The 21,094-nt window shown below is 50.9% G+C and overlaps 1 protein-coding gene across 1 annotated transcript in view; it reads right to left on the bottom strand.

Moving 5' to 3' along the window:
- ccnd3 (cyclin D3) overlaps positions 1-21,094 on the bottom strand; it is a 196,212-nt gene that overhangs the window by 122,098 nt on the left and 53,020 nt on the right. Inside the window, exon 2 of the mRNA XM_078420493.1 lies at positions 9,263-9,349. Within this exon, the coding sequence (XP_078276619.1) occupies positions 9,263-9,298 (36 nt within the window). The 5' untranslated portion in view covers positions 9,299-9,349. The remainder of the gene's footprint in view (positions 1-9,262; positions 9,350-21,094) is intronic.

The raw sequence follows: 21,094 nt of genomic DNA on the forward strand, positions 1-21,094 counted from the left end.
ATATATATATATATATATACACACACACATATATATATATATATATATATATATATATTTATACAGTATATATGTAGGAAGGAACTGCAAATGCTGGTTTAAATTGTAGACACAAAATGCTGGAGTAACTCAGTGGGACAGGCAGCATCTCTGGAGAGTAGGGATGGGTGCTGTCTGTGTGGGGTTTGCACGCTCTCCCTGTGACCACGTGGGTTTCCTCCAGGTGCTCCCGTTTCCTCTCACATCGCAAAGAGGTACAGGCTTGTAGATTAACCGGCCCTCTGTAAATGGCCCCTCGTGTGTCGTGAGTGGATGGGAAAGTGGGATAACATGGAATTAGTGCGAACGTTTGATCGATGGTCGGCGTGGACTTGGTGGGCCGAAGGTCCTGTTTCCACACTCTTTCGCTAATCATAGAGTGATACAGTGTGGAAACAGGCCCTTCGGCCCAACGTGCCCACACCGGCCAACATGCCCCAGCTACACTAGTCCCACCGGCCTGCGTTTGGCCCATTTCCCTCGAAACCTGTCCTATTCATGTACCTGTCCAAGTGTTTCTTAAAACCTTGTGATAGTCCCTGCCTCAACTCCGGCCTCCGGCAGCTCGTTCCTTACACCCACCACCCTTTGTGTGAAGAAATTACCACTCGGGTTCCTATTACATCTGAAGCTAAACTAATAAATGTACGCGATCCAGTTATTTTTAGATGAGGTCAGATTAACACTCAAAGGATTGGTAACCCGTAGAATCAGAGTAATTCTTTCCTCAACTAGAATTAGTATTTTGTGTGAAATAAAGGGTGCTTTGTGAAGTTCCAGTCGATGGTAGCCAGCTTTGTAAGGCTCTCGGAGCAAGTTATGAGGTAACCAGTTCCTTTCAGCTGGCACGCTGCTACACTTGACCTGCCGAGGTGGAGACTAGGGGTTGCCAACTTCCTCACTCCCAAATAAGGGACAAAGGGTGACATCACCGCCCCCTCGCCCCACGTGACCTCGCCCAGCCAGCGGCCACGTGCTCCCGCTCCACCAACGGCGGAGGCCCGGGCCGGGAGGTGGGTTGCTACGGGCCGCTGTCGGCCGGGACAGTGTAGGCTAACGGAGTGCGTTCGCCTGACGGAGGTAGCGTAGCAACCCGCCTCCCGGCCCGGGCGGCCGCCTTTGGTGGAACGGGAGCACGTGGCCGCTGGCCGGGCGAGGTCACATGGGGCGCGGGGCGGTGATGTCACCCTTTGCCCCTTATGTGGGAGTGAGGAAGTTGGCAACCCTACTAACACAGGACAAAGGCGGGACAAACCAATTTAGCCCAAATGACGGGATGTCCCGGCTAATACAGGACAGTTGGCGACCCTAGTGGAGATGGCTAGCAGTTGGCAGGTTGAACCCGGAGAGGAAGTGTAAGAAAATAACTGCAGATGCTGGTACAAATCGAAGGTATTTATTCACAAAATGCTGGAGTAACTCAGCAGGTCGGGCAGCATCTCAGGAGAGAAGGAATGGGTGACGTTTCGGGTCGAGACCCTTCCTCAGACTGAAGTCAGACGAGGCAGGCAGCTGGCAACTGTCCTTCCTTTCTCCGCTCTAAAAGCAATCTGTAGCTTTGCAGCATTCACTCCTTGGAGAGGCGAGCGTACATTTTAGTCAACCCGGCTCAAAGAAGCAGGAGCTTGCAGCGAGTGTTTCAAAAACCGGTCAATTTGGATTTACACAATTGTTCTTCATTGCAGCTCGTGCATAGGCCAAGATCATTTCCTGTACTCTTTCAACACTGCACACTTCTGGGGAACTACTTTAGCTGACAGAGTCCGCCACTGTTTTACTTTCAAGAAATGCAGTGAAAATGTAATTAATCCACAGCTTTTGGGCAGACCTTTCACTCGCCCGCACCACTCACTTTCTCAGCAGTCTCGCACTAACCAACTTCTGCAGAGAAGGAATGGGTGACGTTTCGGGTCAAGACCTATCGTCCGAAAAAGGGTCTCGACCTGAAACGTCACCCATTCCTTCGCTCCAGAGATGCTACCTGTCCCGCTCAGTTACTCCAGCACTTTGTGTCTATCTTCGGTTCAAACAGAGCATCTGCAGTTCCTTCCCACACAAACCAACGTCCCTTCCACTGACTCCATCTACACCTCACGCTGCCTCGGCAAGGCCAGCAGCACAATGGAGGACCAGTCTCACCCCGGTCACTCCCTCTTCTCCCCTCTCCCATCGGGCAAAAGGTACAGAAGTGTGAAAACGCACACCTCCAGATTCAGCGACAGTTTCTTCCCGGCTGTGATCAGGCAACTGAACCGTCCTCTCACCAACTAGAGAGCGGTGCTGAACTATGTACGTACCTCTTTGGTGACCCTCGGACTATCCTTGATCAGACTTTGCTGGCTTTACCTTGCTTTAAACATTATTCCCTTATCGTGTATCTGTACACTGTAAATGGACCGATTGTAATCATGTATTGTCTTTCCGCTGACTGGTTAGCAGACAACAAAAGCTTTTCGCTGTACCTCGGTACACGGGACAATAAACTCAACTGAACTGATCAGTGTAAATAGGTGATTGGTGGTCAGTGTATGTATCTATACACTAGGGTTGCCAACTTCCTCACTCCCAAATAAGGGACAAAGGGTGACGTCACCGCCCCACGCCCCACGTGACCTCACCCAGCCAGCGGCCACATGCTCCCGCTCCATCAATGGCGGCCGCCCGGGCCGGGAGGCGGGTTGCTACGTAATATAAGAAAATAACTGCAGATGCCGGTACAAATCGATTTATTCACAAAATGCTGGAGTAACTCAGCAGGTCAGGCAGCATCTCGGGAGAGAAGGAATGGGTGACGTTTCGGGTCGAGACGTCTGAAGAAGGGTCTCGACCCGAAACGTCACCCATTCCTTCTCTCCCGAGATGCTGCCTGACCTGCTGAGTTACTCCAGCATTTTGTGAATAAATCGGGTTGCTACGTAATCTCTGTTAGGCGAACACACTCAGCCCCGCTCCCCGAACACACTCCGTTAGCCTACACTGTCCGGGCCTACAGTGTCCGGGCCTACTGTGTCCGGGCCTACAGTGTCCAGGCCTACAGTGTCCGGGCCTACAGTGTCCGGGCCTACAGCGCCCCCCGGGTCTAATACGGGACAAATTAATTTAGCCCAAAATACGGGATGTCCCGGCTAATACGGGACAGTTGGCAACCTTACTATACACTGTAAATGGATTGATTGTAATCATCTATTGTCTTTCCGCTGACTGGCTAGCACGCAACAAAGACTTTTCGCTGTACCTTGGTACACGTGGTAATAAACTAAACTGAACTGTTCTGTCTCCTTCTCAATGCCAGAAGTTCAAAGATGGGTTTCTCTCCTCATCCCAACTTGGTCACTCTTCAATTCTCTGGTGAAGGAAATCCTTCAGCTCCACCCACAATGAGCCAGATATTGGCATGGCTGGCTCACTGTATTAGTGGGAAAGTCCAGGACCAGAGGGCACAGCCTCTAATAATAGGACGTAACTTCAGAAAGTAGACGAGGAGGAATTTCTTTAGATTTAGATTTAGATTTAGAGATACAGCGCAGAAACAGGCCCTTCGGCCCACCGTGTCCGCACCACCCAGCGATCCCCGCACATTAACACTATCCTACACCCTAGGAACAATTTTAAAAAAAACATTTGCCCAGTCAATTAACCTACAAACCTGCACGTCTTTGGAGTGTGGGAGGAAACCGAAGATCTCGGAGCAAACCCACGCAGGTCACGGGGAGAACGTACAAACTCCGTACAGAGGGTGCCCGTAGTCAGAGGGTGGTGAATCTGTGGGATTCATTGCCACAGACGGCTGTGGAGGCCACGTCAGTGGATATTTTTAAGGTGGAGATTGACAGATGCTTGATCAGTGCGGGTGTCAGAGGTTACGGGGAGAAGGCAGGAGAATGGGGTTAGGAGGGAGAGATAGATCAGCCATGAGCGAATGGAAGAGTAGACTTGGTGGGCCGAATGGCCTGATTTTGCTCCTAAAATATATGAGCTGATGGTTAGAAGAAATCAGAGCACGAAACTGAGATTCAGAGTCCCAAGGAACTGCAGATGCTGGAATCCTGGGTAGAACACAAAGTGCTGGAGTAACTCGTCAGGTCAGGCAGCATCTCAGGAGAGAAGGAATGGGTGACGTTTCGGGTCGAGACCTGAAGAAGGGTCTCGACCCGAAACGTCACCCATTCCTTCTCTCCTGAGATGCTGCCTGACCTGCTGAGTTTCTCCAGCACGTTGTGAATAAGTACCTTCGATTTGTACCAGCATCTGCAGTTATTTTCTTACAAAGATGTGAGGGGCAGGTTTCTTTACACAGAGGGTGGTGGGGGCCTGGAACGCACTACCAGGGGTGGTGGTGGAGGCAGATACGATACTGGCGTTTTAGACAGGCACATGGATATTCAGGGAATGGAGGGGTTTGGATCACGTGCAGGCAGTGATTAGTTTAGACTTGGTGGCCGAGTGGCCTAATTCTACCCCTATTCTCGATGACCTTACGACCTTATGATGCTGGGGACAATTTACAGAGGGGCCAATTAACGTACAAACCCACACGTCTTTGGGATGTGGGAGGAAACCGGAGCGCCCGGAGGAAACCCACGCGGGTCACGGGGAGAAGGTGCAAACTCCGTACGGACAGCACCGGTGGTCAGGATGGAACCCGGGTCTCTGGCGCTGTGAGGCAGCAGCTCTACCCGCTGCGCCACCGTGCTGATCTCTGGAGGACGTGGATGGGGTCACACAGTATGGAAACAGGCCCTTCAGACCAACTCATCCATGCTGACCAAGATGCCCAATCGTCGCTCGGGCTACCTGCCTGCCTGCATTTGGTCCATATCCCTCTAAACCTTTCCTCTCTATGTACCTGCGTCAGTGTGCTATAAATGCTGACATGCAAGGGATATGCCGCCATTAAATGCTGGCAATCTCCACTTTGAAAATACCCCATGACTTGGCCTCCACCACCATCTGTGGCAATGAATTCCACAGATTCAGGTCCAGGACAGGTTCACAAGTTCACTAGTTACAGGAGCAGAATTAGGCCATTCGGCCCATCGAGTCCACTCCGCCATTCAATCATGGCTGATCCCTGCCTCCTAATCCCATTTTCCTGCCTTCTCCCCATAACCCTTGACACCCGTTCTAATCGAGGATTTGTCTGTCTCTGCCTTAAAAATATCCATTGACTTGGCCTCCACAGCCCTCTGTGGCAATGAGTTCCACAGATTCACCGCCCTCTGACTAAAGAAGTTCCTCCTCACCTCCTTTCTAAAAGAGCGCCCTCTAATTCTGAGGCTGTGACCTCTGGTCCTAGACTCTCCCACCAGTGGAAACATCCTCTCCACATCCACTCTATCCAGGCCGCTCATTATTCTGTAGGTTTCAATGAGGGGACAAGAAATGTACTCCTGGGAACTTGAAGCTTTCAACCATCTCTACTTCGGCGATGAAACAAGTATCACAAATGCTATGTGGGAATGTGCATGGTGTTTGGGTAGGGTTGCCAACTATCTCACTCCCAAATAAGGGACAAAACGTGACGTCACCGCCCTGCGCCCCATGTGACCTAACCCAGCCAGCGGCCACGTGCTTCCGCTCCACCAATGGCAGCCGCTTGGGCCGGGAGGCGGGTTGCTACGCAACCTCCGTCAGGCGGCGCCCGGGCCGCCGGGCCTACACTGTCCGGGCCTAGAGCGGTGCCCGGGCCTACACTGTCGGGGCCTACAGTGTCCGGGCCTACAGTGCCCGGGCCAACAGTGTCCGGGCCTACAGCGTCCGGGCCTACAGCGTCCGGGCTTACAGTGCCCGGGCCAACAGTGCCGGGGCCTACAGTATCCGGGCCTACAGTGTCCGGGCCTACACTGTCCGGGCCTACAATGTCCGGGCCTACAGTGCCCCCTTGGGCCTAATACGGGACAAGGGCGGTCCCGTACGGTCCCAATTTAGCCCAAAGTACGGGATGTCCCGGCTAACACGGGACAGTTGGCGACCCTATGTTTGGGTGTGTGACAGTCTGTGAGTGTGGGTTCATCGACACTGCCACCTTCACCTTGGACAGCGCCTGGGCACGGCGGAGATCCCTGCGGCTGGCTCTATGCCCTGGGTGCCGGGACCGATTCATTCACTTCTCACAGAGTTCAGCTTTAAAACACCAGAGTGATTTAAGAAGGGCTTGAAAATTTCCGGTCACACCCTGAGAATAATGGTGTTGATGCGTGACAAATGAGGAAGGAACTTGAGTATAAAGTTATGTGCGAGTGTGCGCGTGCATGCGCTTGTGTGTGTGTGTGTGTGCGTGCGAGTGTGTGTGTGCGAGTGCGTGTGCGTGTGCATGTGTGCGTGTGTGTGCGAATGTGCATCTGTGCGTGTGCGTGTGCATGTGTGTTAGAACATAGAACTAGTGTGATCAGGTGATCGAGGGTCGGCATGGACTCGGTGGGCTGAAGGGCCTGTGTTGATGCTTTATCTCTAAACTAAAGACTCTTTTCTCGCCTCTAGTTCTTCCCCCCACCTACTTCCAGTCTGAAGAAGGGTTTGGACCAGAAACGTCACCTATTCCTTTTCCTCCAGAGATGCTGCCTGACCCGCTGAGTTACTCCAGCACTCTGTGAAACGTCACCTATCCATGTTCTCCACAGATGCTGCCTGACCCGCTCAGTTACTCCAGCACGCTGTGTGTATCTCGGTCTCCCATGCATGGTTCTCAGTAAATGCCACCAACCTCCTGCCCCACCTTTCTTGCCGCGATGTACCAATACATGAGAAACTCAGCAACATCTGTGATGCGTTCGAACAGCCGTTTCCACACAACTTCCTTCTGAAATCTATGAGCTGATTTAGCAATCTGCACCCGATGGAGCAAATTGCAAACGTCAACCTTAAGCGGCCGGCGGTCGTATTGTGACTGGTCAGAAGCACGCTGCGTAAAGCCCCCTCCCAAACCAGCAACGCTGATAGAAATTGGAAGATAGACACAAAATGCTGGAGCAACTCAGCGGGACAGGCAGCATCTCTGGAGAGAAGGAGTGGGCGACGTTTCAGGTTTAGATTTAGATTTTTTAGATTTAGAGATACAGCGCGGAAACAGGCCCTTCGGCCCACCGAGTCCGCGCCGCCCAGCGATCCCCGCACACTAACACTATCCTACACACACTAGGGACAATTTTTACATTTACCCAGTCAATTAACCTACAAACCTGCACGTCTTTGGAGTGTGGGAGGAAACCGAAGATCTCGGAGAAAACCCACGCAGGTCACGGGGAGAACGTACAAACTCCGTACAGACGGCGCCGGTAGTCGGGATCGAACCCGAGTCTCCGGCGCTGCATTTGCTGTAAGGCGGCAACTCTACCGCTGCGCCACCGTGCCGCTGCGCCACCGTGCCGCTCTTCTTGAGACCCTTGTTCAGTCCCTTCTTCTCTCCAGAGATGCTGCCTGTCCCGCTGAGTTACTCCAGCATTTTTGATTTTGTGTCTATCTTCGATTTAAACCAGCATCTGCAGTTCCTTCCTACACATAAAACATTGTACAGTACAGTGCAGGCACCACGCTACACGACATCTGTGCCAAATATCAATGCCAACTTGGGTGGGGGACGTTTCGGGTCCAGATCCTTCTTCAGATGCCTCGACTCGAAACGTCACCCATCCCTTCTCTCCAGAGATGCTGCCTGTCCCACTGAGTTACTCCAGCATTTTGTGTCTACCTTCAGTTTAAACCAGCATCTGCAGTTCATTCGTACACAAGAAATTGGCAGACTGCGGTGTGCAAACGTCACGACTTCCAACATAACTTTGCAAAGGAAAGGACAGGTTTGGAGGGATATGGGCCAAATGCTGGCAGGTGGGACGAGTGTAGCTGGGACATGTTGGCCGGTGTGCGCAAGTTGGGCCGAAGGGCCACTTTCCACGCTGAATCACTCTGTGACTCTGTGACTCTTATGAATTGTTTTGGTTCAAGCTCAATGCTAAAACAACGACTATTCTGATCAAAATTGTCGACTTTTAGTGCTGTAACCTCAAGCAAAACGCAAAGTGCTGGAGGAACTCAGCGGGTCAGGCAGCATAGAAACATAGAAAATAGGTGCAGGAGTAGGCCATTCGGCCCTTCGAGCCAGCACCGCCATTCAATATGATCATGGCTAATCATCCAAAATCAGTACCCCGTTCCTGCTTTCTCCCCGTATCCCTTGATTCCGTTAGCCCCAAGAGCTAAATCTAACTCTCTCTTGAAAACATCCAGAGAATTGGCCTCCATTGCTTTCAGTAGCAGAGAATTCCACAGATTCACAACTCTCTGGGTGAATAGGTTTTTCCTCATCTCAGTCCTAAATGGCCTCACCCCTTATTCTTAAACTGTGAAGGAATGAACAAATGATGTTTCAGGTCAGAGTTACTCCGGCACTTTGTGTTTTGCTCAAGAATCCAGCATCTGCAGTTCCTTCTGTCTCCAGCCACTGTGACCTTGCTGGGAAATGTGCTTATGTACAATATTATCTCATCTGAGCATGCAGAACAAAGCTTTTCATTGTATCCATAAGTTTAGTTTTTAGTTTAGTTTAGTTTAGAGATACAGCACGGAAACAGGCCCTTCGGCCCATCGGGTCCGCGCCGCCCAGCGGTCCCCGCACATTAACACTATCCTACACCCACTAGGGACAATTTTTTACATTTACCAAGCCAATTAACCTACAAACCTGCACGCCTTTGGAGTGTGCGAGGAAACCGAAGATCTCGGAGAAAACCCGCGCAGGTCACGGGGAGAACGTACAAACTCCGTACAGACAGCGCCCGTAGTCGGGATGGAACCCGGGTCTCTGGCGCTGCATTCGCTGTGAGGCAGCAACTCTACTGCTGCGCCACTGTGCCGCCCAAAAGCTGGGGTACTGTCCGATTTACCTCTACCCCATTGCGGACATTGGTGGAGCGGGAGCACGTGGCCGCTGGCTGGGTGAGGTCACGTGGGGCGTGGGGGCGGTGACGTCACCCTTTGTCCCGTATTTGGGAGTGAGGAAGTTGGCGACCCTAGTGAGGGGAAAGATCTCTTCCCCAGCAGAGAAAGTTTTTTGTTAATGGTGTTTCGATCCCAGGGTCTCTGGCGCTGTGAGGCGGTAACTATACCGTACCCGCCCTACAAGTAAAAGTATTGTCATCCTTTAGAGCTCCACCTTTAGCCTCTGTCTTGTGGTTTCCACTATTACTTTCAGCTTCTCTTTTTTCGGGGAACAACTCAGTGGACTCACCAGCTGGGAGTATGTATTGCTCAATGCAGTGTCCATCGTGCCAGCACGCCTTCAGTTCGCTGTTCCTTCCCTTCAGCATCTGGCTTCCTGTAAAGAGTGATACAGTCAGAATATAGAACATAGAACAGTTGGGGTGGCATCACGGTGGCACAGTGGTAGAGTTGCTGCCTCGGGTTCGATCCCGACTACGGGTGCTGTCTGCACGGCGTTTGCACGTTCTCCCCGTGACCTGCGTGGGGTTTCTCCGGGGGCTCCGGTCTCCCCCCACCCCACCCCTACATCCCAAAGACGAACAGGTTTGTAGGTTAAAGATAAGACACAAAAATGCTGGAGTAACTCAGTGGGGCAGGCAGCATCTCTGGAGGGAAGGAACGGGTGACGTTTCAGTCCGAAGAAAGGGTCTGGACCCAAAATGCCACCCGTTCCTTCTCTCCAGAGATGCTGCCTGACCCGCTGAGTTACTCCAGCATTTTGTGTCTACCTTCGATTTAAACCAGCATCTGCAGTTCCTTCCCACACAGGTTTGCAGGTTAATTGGCTTCGGTAAAATTGTCCCCCGAGACGAAAAGGAAGTGGCAGAGTGTTGCTGGTGAAAGGGAAGATTAGCACAATAGATAATAGACAATAGACAATAGGTGCAGGAGGAGGCCATTCGGCCCTTCGAGCCAGCACCGCCATTCAATGTGATCATGGCTGATCATTCTCAATCAGTACCCCGTTCCTGCCTTCTCCCCATACCCCCTGACTCCGCTATGCTTAAGAGCTCTATCTAGCTCTCTCTTGAATGCATTCAGAGAATTTGCCTCCACTGCCTTCTGAGGCAGAGAATTCCACAGATTGACAACTCTCTGACTGAAAAAGTTCTTCCTCATCTCAGTTCTAAATGGCCGACCCCTTATTCTTAATCTGTGGCCCCTTGTTCTGGACTCCCCCAACATTGGGAACATGTTTCCTGCCTCTAACGTGTCCAACCCTTTAATAATCTTATACGTTTCGATAAGATCTCCTCTCATCCTTCTAAATTCCAGTGTACACAGCACAATATTGAGGAAGGATGTTAGCTTGGATGATATAGCGTTTATGTGGTGAGAGTTTAGTTTATCTTAGTTTGGAGATACAGCGCGGAAACAGGCCCTTCACACACCGGGGACAATTTACAATTTTACCAATATTAATAACCTACAAACCTCTATGTCCATGGAACGTGGGAGGAAACCAGAGCACCCGGAGAAAACCCACGTGGTCACGGGGAGGACGTGCAAACTCCGTATAGTCAGCACCCGTAGTCGGGATGGAACCCGGGTCTCTGGTGCTGTGAGGCAGCAACTCTACCGCTGCGCCACTGCCCCACTGTATGCCCCACAGCTAAGATGTAAAGAATAAGTCGAGTCATAGAGCTAAAAAGGACATCTAATAATTAATCCAAAGACATAAAATGCTGTGGTAACTCAGCGGGACAGGCAGCATCTCTGGGGATAAGGAATGGTGACGTTTCGGGTCAAGACCCGTCTTCAGAATAATTAGTATAAGAAAATAACTGCAGATGCTGGTACAAATCGATTTATTCACAAAATGCTGGAGTAACTCAGCGGGTCAGGCAGCATCTCGGGAGAGAAGGAATGGGTGACGTTTCGTGGTCGAGACCCTTCTTCAGACTGATGTCAGGGGGGCGGGACAAAGGAAGGATATAGGTGGAGACAGGAAGATAGAGGGAGATCTGGGAAGGAGGAGGGGAAGGGAGGGACAGAGGAACTATCTAAAGTTGGAGAAGTCGACGTTCATACCTCCGGGCTGCAAGCTGCCCAGGCGAAATATGAGGTGCTGTTCCTCCAATTTCCGGTGGGCCTCACTATGGCACTGGAGGAGGCCCATGACAGAAAGTTCAGACTGGGAATGGGAGGGGGAGATAAAATGCTCGGCCACTGGGAGATCAGTTTTGTTAATGCGGACCGAGCGCAGGTGTTCAGCGAAGCGATCGCCGAGCCTGCGCTTGGTTTCGCCGATGTAAATAAGTTGACATCTAGAGCAGCGGATGCAATAGATGAGGTTGGAGGAGGTGCAGGTGAACCTTTGTCTCACCTGGAAAGACTGTTTGGGTCCTTGGATGGAGTTGAGGGGGGAGGTAAAGGGACAGGTGTTGCATCTCGTGCGGTTGCAGGGGAAAGTGCCCGAGGTTGGGGTGGTTTGGGTAGGAAGGGACGGGTGGACCAGGGAGTTACGGAGGGAACGGTCTCTGCAGAACGCAGAGAGAGGAGGGGAGGGGAAGATATGGCCAGTGGTGGGGTCCCGTTGTAGGTGACGGAAATGTTGGTGGATGATATGTTGGATCCGTTGGCTGGTGGGGTGGAAGGTGAGAACGAGGGGGATTCTGTCCTTGTTGCGAGTGGGGGGAGGGGGAGCAAGAGCGGAGCTGCGGGATGTAGAAGAGACCCTAGTGAGAGCCTCATCTATAATGGAGGAGGGGAAGCCCCGTTTTCTGAAGAACGAGGACATCTCGGAAGCCCTAGTGTGAAACACCTCATCCCGGGCGCAGATGCGGCATAGATGGAGGAATTGGGAGTAGGGGATAGACTTTTTGCAGGGGACCAGGTGGGAAGAAGTGTAGTCCAGATAGCTGTGCGAGTCAGTGGGTTTATAGTAAATGTCCGTCACTAGTCTGTCTCCTGTGATGGAGATGGTGAGGTCCAGAAACGGGAGGGTGATGTCGGAGATAGTCCAGGTATATTTAAGGGCAGGATGGAAATTGGAGGTGAAGTGTATGAAGTCAGTGAGTTCTGCATGGGTACAAGAGGTTGCACCAATGCAGTCGTCGATGTAGCGGAGGTAGAGTTCGGGGATGGGGCCAGTGTACGTCTGGAACAGGGATTGTTCGACGTACCCGACAAAGAGGCAGGCGTAGCTAGGGCCCATGCAAGTGCCCATAGCTACGCCTCTGGTTTGGAAGAAGTGGGAGGAGTCAAAGGAGAAGTTGTTGAGGGTAAGAACCAGCTCTGCTAGGCGGGGGAGAGTGTTGGTCGATGGGGATTGGCTGGTTCTACGGTCGAGGAAGTCATCCGTGTGGGGGATGGAAGTGTAGAGTGACTGGACATCCATGGTAAAGATGAGGGAGTGGGGGCCTGGGAACCGGAAGTTATCAAGGAGATGGAGAGCGTGTGAGGTGTCTTGGACGTCATCCTTGTGGGGGATGGAAGTGTAGAGTGAATAATTAAACTCTCTTGACTCTTTTATGTCTTGATGGCATTAAACCAGAATTTAAAACCATGAAGATAGACACAAAAAATGCTGGAGTAACTCAGCAGGTCAGGCAACATCTCGGGAGAGAAGGAATGGGTGACGTTTTGGGTCGAGAACCTTCTTCTCTCCAGAGATGCTGCCTGTCCCGCTGAGTTACACCAGCATTTTATTTTTGTGTCTATCTTCGATTTAAACCAACATCTGCAGTTCCTTCCTACATATAAACCATTGAACAGTACATTGGAGGAATAGGCACTGCGCTTCACGATGTCTGTGCCAAATACCAATGCCAACTTTAACTAACTTGTACCTGGCCCATATCCATCAATTCCTGTTCATGCATCTGTCTAAATGACCTTTGCTGTTGTATTTTCTACCCATCCCTTGGCAATGCATTCCGGTCACCCACCATTCACTATGTAAAAAAACTTGAATGGCGGTGCTGGCTCGAAGGGCTGAATGGCCTCTTCCTGCACCTATTGTCTATTGTCTATTGTCTAAAACTGTGTTATCTACCCGTTAACATTACCACTCTTGAAAAAAAGGTTCCGAGTGTCTACCCTATCTATGCCTGTCATCATTTTATACACTTCTATCAGGTCTCCCCTCAACCTCTGATACTTCAGAGGAAACAGTCCAAGTTTGTCTGGCCTCTACTTATACTGTATCTAATATCACCTAATTCTGGCAACATTCTGGTAAGCCTCTTCTGCATCCTCTCCACAGCCTCCACATCCTTCCTGTAATGGAGGCGACCAGAACTGCATACAAATATGTAAATGTGGCCTAATTATCTTCTTAGAAAACTGTAACATGACCTAACTCTTAAGGCGATTTTTTAGGTGACTGCCATAGTCGTAGCAGGTCGCCGAAAAAAACGGCAACTGACACTGCCCCCCCCCACGACATTGTCTACGACAAGCTACAACAACCTACCTGGAGTATTGTGTACAGTTTTGGTCTCCTAATCTGAGGAAAGACATTCCAGCCTTAGAGGGAGTACAGAGAAGGTTCTCCAGATTGATCCCTGGGATGGCAGGACTTTCATATGAAGAAAGACTGGATAGACTCGGCTTATACTCGCTGGAATTTAGAAGACTGAGGGGGGATCTTATAGAAACATATTAAATTCTTAAGGGGTTGGAGAGGCTAGACGCGGGAAGATTGTTCCCGATGTTGGGGAAGTCCAGAACCAGGGGTCACAGCTTAAGGATAAGGGGGAAGTCTTTTAGGACCGAGATGAGAAAACATTTCTTCACACAGTCTGTGGAATTCTCTGCCACAGGTAGTTGAGGCCAGTTCATTGGCTATATTTAAGAGGGAGTTAGATGTGGCCCTTGTGGCTAAAGGGATCAGGGGGATTTATTCACAAAATGCTGGAGTAACTCAGCAGGTCAGGCAGCATCTCGGGAGAGAAGGAATGGGTGACGTTTCGGGTCGAGACCCTTCTTCAGACTGATCAGGGGGTATGGAGAGAAGGCAGGTACGGGATACTGAGCTGGATGATCAGCCATGATCATATTGAATGGCGGTGCAGGCTCGAAGGGCCGAATGGCCTACTCCTGCACCTATTTTCTATGTTTCTATGTACCACCTAGTCGACGTCAAGCTACCGACAACCGGCGACCCAATCGTCGCGACTAGAACTTCCACCTATGACCGCACTTACGCCAACCTCCCACCACACAGGCGATAACCTACGACAACCGATGTCAACCTATGATCACCCGCGACAAGCTACGACCCTGAAGACTGAAGACAACTGAAGACAGTTCACGTTTCACCCAGTTTCCCTGCAAAAGGGGGTGTACAGTTGGGTTTCCAATCATTCTGCATCGTGACTGTTTGAAAGTGATGCCACGAGAAACTACTCTGAAATACAATAACTTCATACATCAATTTTCCGTCAAAATGTCAAGAATTTCCTTTATTGATATACAAACAAAGACATTTTTTTAAAAAAGGTTGACAGGAACATGCAACAGTGCATACAAAATTATTTGTAATAAACTTCTATAAATTTCAATAAACTTCAAATTTTAAAGAGAATACAAGTGCAAAAACATACAAAACCTAACATCGTTTATGGACACATCACACTGGATGGGTGATCAGATCAAGTGCACACTTGGAATTCACAAAAGTCGGCACCTACGTCAGGAGACGTCAGGAGACGTCAAGCTACGCTCATTGGCGTCAAACCCACCATCGCCGAAAAATGGTCAACATTCTGAAAACCCAGCGGCGACCAGAAAGACGCTACGACTCTTTGGAGACGACTCACGACCGTGTGGCGACAGCCTAGACGCTTGGAGTCGCCTAACATATTGCCTAAGTGGGACAGGCCGTTTATACTCAATGTCCCGACCGGCGAAGGCAAGCATACAATAGACAATAGGTGCAGGAGGAGGCCATTCGGCCCTTCGTGCCAGCACCACCATTCAATGTGATCATGGCTGATCACTCTCAATCAGTACCCCGTTCCTGCCTTCTCCCCATACCCCCTGACTCCTCTATCCTTAAGAGCTTTATCTAGCTCTCTCTTGAATGCATTCAGAGAATTGGCCTCCACTGCCTTCTGAGGCAGAGAATTCCACAGATTCACAACTCTCTGACTGAAAAAGTTTTTCCTCATCTCCGTTCTAAATGGTCTACCCCTTATTCTTAAACTTTGGCCCCTGGTTCTGGACTCCCCCAACATTGGGAACATGTTTCCTGCCACTAACGTGTCCAACCCCTTAATAATCTTATACGTTTCGATAAGATCTCCTCTCATCCTTCTGAATTCCAGTGTATACAAGCCCAGTCGCTCCAGTCTTTCAACATATGACAGTCCCGCCATTCCGGGAATTAACCTAGTAAACCTACGCTGCACGCCCTCAATAGCAAAAATATCCTTCCTCAAATTTGGAGACCAAAACTGCACACAGTACTCCAGGTGCGGTCTCACTAGGGCCCTGTACAACTGTAGAAGGACCTCTTTGCTCCTATACTCAACTCCTCTTGTTATGAAGGCCAACATTCCATTGGCTTTCTTCACTGCCTGCTGTAACTTATGTCTTCTCTACCACCCTTGGGTAGCCACTTTCAGGGAGCTGTGGACTTGCGCCCCAAGTTCCCATTGTACTTCAGAGACACAAGAGACAAAGTGCTGGAGGAACTCAGATGGCGTTTCGTGTTGGCACCCCATATCGGAGGAGGCTCGGGCAGCATCTGTAGCTGGAGAACCTCAAGGGCAGCAGGGTGGTGCAGCGGCAGAGTTGCTGCCTCACAGCGTCAGAGACCCGGGTTCCACCCTGACCTCAGGTGCAGACTGTGCGGAGTTTGCACGTTCTCCCCGTGATCTCGTGGGTTTCCTCCGGGTGCTCCGGTTTCCTCCCACATCCCAAAACCGTGTGGGTTTAGTAGGTTAATCGGCCCTCTGTAAATTACCCCCTAGTGTGTGGGGAGTGGAAGAGAAAGTGGGATAACGTGGAACTTGTTTCTGAACATCTGTATAGTATTCTTTATCCCCTCTAAGAATAAAGGGGAGGCCATTTAAAACTGAGGCGAGAAGAAACTTTTTCACCCCGAGAGTTGTGAATTTGTGGAATTCTCTGCCACAGAGGGCGGTGGAGGCCAATTCACTGGATGAATTTAAAAGAGAGTTAGATAGAGCTCTGGGGGCTAGTGGAATGATGGGATATGGGGAGAAGGCAAGCACGGGTTACTGATTGTGGATGATCAGCTACGATCACAATGAATGGCGGCATTGGCCTCCTCCTGCACCTATTTTCTATGTTTCTATGTTTATTCTGTGTATGAGGGAAAGTTTAATGGAGATGTGTGGGGTGAGTGTTTTACACAGAGGGTGGTGGGAGCCTGGAACGTGCTGCCAGGGGTGGTGGTGGAGGCAGATACGATAGTGGTGTTTAAGAGGCAATAAATAATAATGGGCAGGGTGGGGGAGGAATATGGATCACGTGTAGGTAGAAGGGATTAGTTTAATGTGGCATTGCGGTTAGCACAGACACGATGGGCCGAATGGCCTGTTGCTATGGTGTACAGTGTTCTATCCGATGCTGATCTATCATGCTGCCTGCAAAACTATTACTGCTGTGTAGGAAAGAAAACTTCAGATGCTGGTTTAGATCGAAGGTAGACACAAAATGCTGGAGGAACTCAACGGGACAGGCAGTATCTCTGGAGAGAAGGAATGGGTGACGTTTCAATAGACAATAGACAATAGACAATAGGTGCAGGAGGAGGCCATTCGGCTCTTCGAGCCAGCACCGCCTTTCAATGTGATCATGGCTGATCATTCTCAATCAGTACCCCATTCCTGCCTTCTCCCCATACCCCCTGACTCCGCTATCCTTAAGAGCTCTATCCAGCTCTCTCTTGAATGCATTCAGAGAATTGGCCTCCACTGCCTTCTGAGGCAGAGAATTCCACAGATTCACAACTCTCTGACTGAATTCCACAGATTCACAACTCTCTGACTGAAGGGTTGAGACCCTCCTTCAGATGGGATCAGTTTAACATCATGTTCACCACAAACATTCTGTTTGGTGGGAGTGGGGAGAAGTAGGAAAGACCGGGGTGGGAAAGGCTCTGATGATGTTGGCTGCTTTCCCGAGGCAGCGTGAAGTGTGGATGGAGTCGATGGTGGGGAGTCTGGTCTGTGTGATCGTCTGGGCTACATCCACAACTCTCTGCAGTTTTAGTTTAGGCTAGAGATACAGTGCGGAAAAAGACCCTTCGGCCCATCGGGTCTGCGCCGCCCAGCGATCCCCGCACACTAACACTACCCTATACGCACTAGGGACAATTTACACTTATACCAAGCCAAGTAACCTACATACCTGCACGTCTTCGGAGTGTGGGAAGAAACCGAAGGTCTCGGAGAAAACCCACGCAGGTCACGGGGAGAACGTACAAACTCCGTACTGACAGCGCCCGTAGTCAGGATCGATCCCCGGTCTCTGGCGCTGTGAGGCAGCAGCTCTACCCCACCAAGATGCCGCACAGAACGCACAGGAGATTATTTTTCCCTGTGGCTATCAAACTAGACAACCCCTCCCCCTTCTGTCCTGGGGTAGACTGACTCCCCCCCCACACTCCCCAATCCTGGACTTTCCACTCACCATTTAATTTCATGGATCTTGTTGTGTGTTTATGACTCTTGGCAAACCAATTTCCCTCCTGGGAAAAATAAAGTTCTATCGTATCGTATCGTATTGCTACGCCACCGTGCAGCCCTTGTGGTCTTGGGCTCAGAGCTGTTGCCAAACCAAGTTGTGTGTCTTGAGAGTAGGGGTTGCCAACTGTCCCGTATTAGCTCGGACATCTCGTATTTTGGGCTAAATCGCTTGTCCCGTATTCGGGCGGGGGGGCGCTGTAGGCCCGGACACTGTAGGTTCAGACAGTGTAGGCCCGGGCACTGTAGGTTCAGACAGTGTAGGCCCGGGCACTGTAGGTTCAGACAGTGTAGGCCCGGGCACTGTAGGTTCAGACAGTGTAGGCCCGGGCACTGTAGGTTCAGACAGTGTAGGCCCGGGCACTGTAGGTTCAGACAGTGTAGGCCTGGGCACTGTAGGTTCAGACAGTGTAGGCCCGGGCACTGTAGGCCCGGACACTGTATGAGCAACCCGCCTCCCGACCCGGGCGGCCGCCATTGTTGGAGCGGGAGCATGTGGCCGCTGGCTGGGTGAGGTCACGTGGGGCGCGGGGCGGTGACGTCACCTTGTCCCTTATTTGGGAGTGAGATAGTTGGCAACCCTACTTGAGGTTGAAGATTGAGTGGAATGTCAGACCAAGATAGAGGGGCCGACTGGCCTACTCCCACTGTCCTCCCTCCTGTCTTCTTATGTAAGGTGCCAGCCCTGGCCTTTGGCAAGCCCATGGACACAGGTGATACCTCAAGGTGTCCCCCTGGTGGTTTGCCTCAGAACCTGCCCCCACTGGAGCCAACATCTTCAGGTTAAGTCAACCTTGAGGCTGTAACATAGAAACATGGAAAATAGATGCAGGAGGAGGCCATTTGGCTCTTCGAGCCTGCACCGCCATTCAATGTGATCATGGCTGATCATCCACAATCAGTAACCTGTGCCTGCCTTCTCCCCATATCCCTTGATTCCTCGAGCTGTGCAGGGAATATTGGTCGACGTTTTGAAGCAGTGCCTCTTATCGATCCCTTCATTGATGGGGTCAGTACCCATGATGGACCGGCCAATGTCAACCACCTTTGTAATCACCATCGTACTCGGGCATTCCAGATGCAACCAATCAGTGTGCCCTCCACCACACACCTGTAGAGGTTCAACAGAGTAGTTGTCGAGTATTTGGGCGGCACGGTGGTGCAGCGGTAGAGTTGCTGCCCCGCAGCGCCAGAGACCCGTGTTCGATCCCGACTACGAACGCTGTCTGTACGGAGTTTGTACGTTCTCCCCTGCGTGACCCGCGTGGGTTTTCTCCAGGTGCTCCGGTTTCCTCCCACACTCCAAAAACCTGGAGGTTTGTAGGTTAATTGGCTTTGATTAAATTGTAAATTTAATGTGCGTAAGATAGCACTAGTGTGCGGGGTGATCACCGGTTGGGGCGGACTCGATGGGCCGAAGGGCCCGTTTCCGCGTTGAATCTCTCTAAAGTAACATCTAAAGACATCCCAAGATGAGAACGTTTTTTTTCACACAGAGAGTGGTGAATCTGTGGAATTCTCTGCCACAGAAGGTAGTTGAGGCCAGTTCATTGGCTATATTTAAGAGGGAGTTAGATGTGGCCCTTGTGGCTAAAGGGATCAGGGGGTATGGAGAGAAGGCAGGTGCGGGATACTGAGTTGGATGATCAGCCATGATCATATTGAATGGCGGTGCAGGCTCGAAGGGCCGAATGGCCTACTCCTGCACCTATTTTCTATGTTTCTATGTAAATCTCATCAATCTTATTGACACACAGAAAACACGCAGGTATTGTGTAGGAAGGAAACTGTAGATGCTGGTTTAAACCGAAGTAACCCATTGGAGTAACCCAGCGGGTCAGGCAGCATCTCTGGAGAGAAGGAATGGGCGACATTTCGGGTCGAGAACCTTCTTCAGACTGAGCTCCGCAGTCCTGACTTCAGACTTGAGTTTGAAGGAGGGTCTCAACCCAAAACGTCACCCATTCCTTTGTCTCCAGAGATGCTGCCTGACCCGGTGAGTTACTCCAGCATTTTGTGTCTGCCTTTGGTAGGGTCGACAACTGTCCCGTATTAGACGGGACATCCCGTATTTTGGGCTAAATTGGTTTGTCCCGCACGGGACCGCCCTTGTCCCCGTATTAGTAGGGTCGCCAACTTTCTCGCTCCCAAATAAGGGACAAAGGGTGACGTCGCCGCCCCACGTGACCTCGCCCAGCCAGCGGCCACGTGCTCCCGCTCCACCAATGGCGGCTGCCATTGGAGGAGCGGGAGCGCATGGCCACTGGCCGGATGAGGTCACGTGGGGCGTGAGGGCGGCGACGTCGCCACCTTGTCCCGTATTTGGGAGCGAGGAAGTCGGCAACCCTATCGAAGAGTCACCTCAACATGGAGCCAAGTCAAAAGGCATCAGGTACAAGAATGATCACTGGAATTTAGAAGGATGAGAGGAGATCTTATCGAAACGTATAAGATTATTAAGGGGCTGGACACGTTAGAGGCAGGAATCATGTTCCCAATGTTGGGGGAGTCCAGAACAAGGGGCCACAGTTTAAGAATAAGGGGTAGGCCATTTAGAACGGAGATGAGGAAAAACATTTTCAGTCAGAGAGTTGTGAATCTGTGGAATTCTCTGCCTCAGTAGGCGGTGGAGGCCAATTCTCTGAATGCATTCAAGAGAGAGCTAGATAGAGCTCTTAAGGATAGCGGAGTCAGGGGGTATGGGGAGAAGGCAGGAACGGGGTACTGATTGAGAATGATCAGCCATGATCACGTTGAATGGCGGTGCTGGCTCAAAGGGCCGAATGGCCTCCTCCTGCACCTATTGTCTATTGTCTATTGATCCCAGGGACGAGTGGGTTAACATCTGATGAGCGTTTACCGCCACTGGACCTGTACTCGCTGGAGTTTAGAAGGATGAGGGGGTGGTGACGTCACCCTTTGTCCCTGAGTTGGGAGCGAGGAAGTTGGCAACCCTAATCTTCGGTGTAAACCTACATCGGCAGTTCCTTCCTACGCATGTTATATCATCTCTCTCTCTCTCTCTCTCTCTCTCACTTCTGTGAAGCAAGTCCTTTCTAACACTGGTTCAGCGTGTGAACATTTGTCAAATGTATCCAGTTTTTCTTTCGCCATTGGTTCCACCGAGGGTGTGAATCACATCGTTGCTGCCACGGTTTTATTTGTACCATCATTGAGAAACTGAAACTCCAATCAAGGACTTTCTTTATGACTTCACCAGGCGCTAATCGAGCCCACAGTTGCTGATCTAGTTTGAGAAGGTGCTGCTTCATGTGAGAATGGAAACTGGACACTAAATTGAGGCACAGTGGCACAGCGGGTAGAGCTGCTGACTCACAGTGCCAGAGACCCGGGTTCCATCCTGACCACGGGCAGACACAGAAATGCTGGAGTAACTCAGCGGGTCAGGCAGCATCGCT

This window comes from Rhinoraja longicauda, chromosome 24 (genome assembly GCF_053455715.1).
Source record: "Rhinoraja longicauda isolate Sanriku21f chromosome 24, sRhiLon1.1, whole genome shotgun sequence".
NCBI classification, from domain to species: domain Eukaryota; kingdom Metazoa; phylum Chordata; class Chondrichthyes; order Rajiformes; family Arhynchobatidae; genus Rhinoraja; species Rhinoraja longicauda.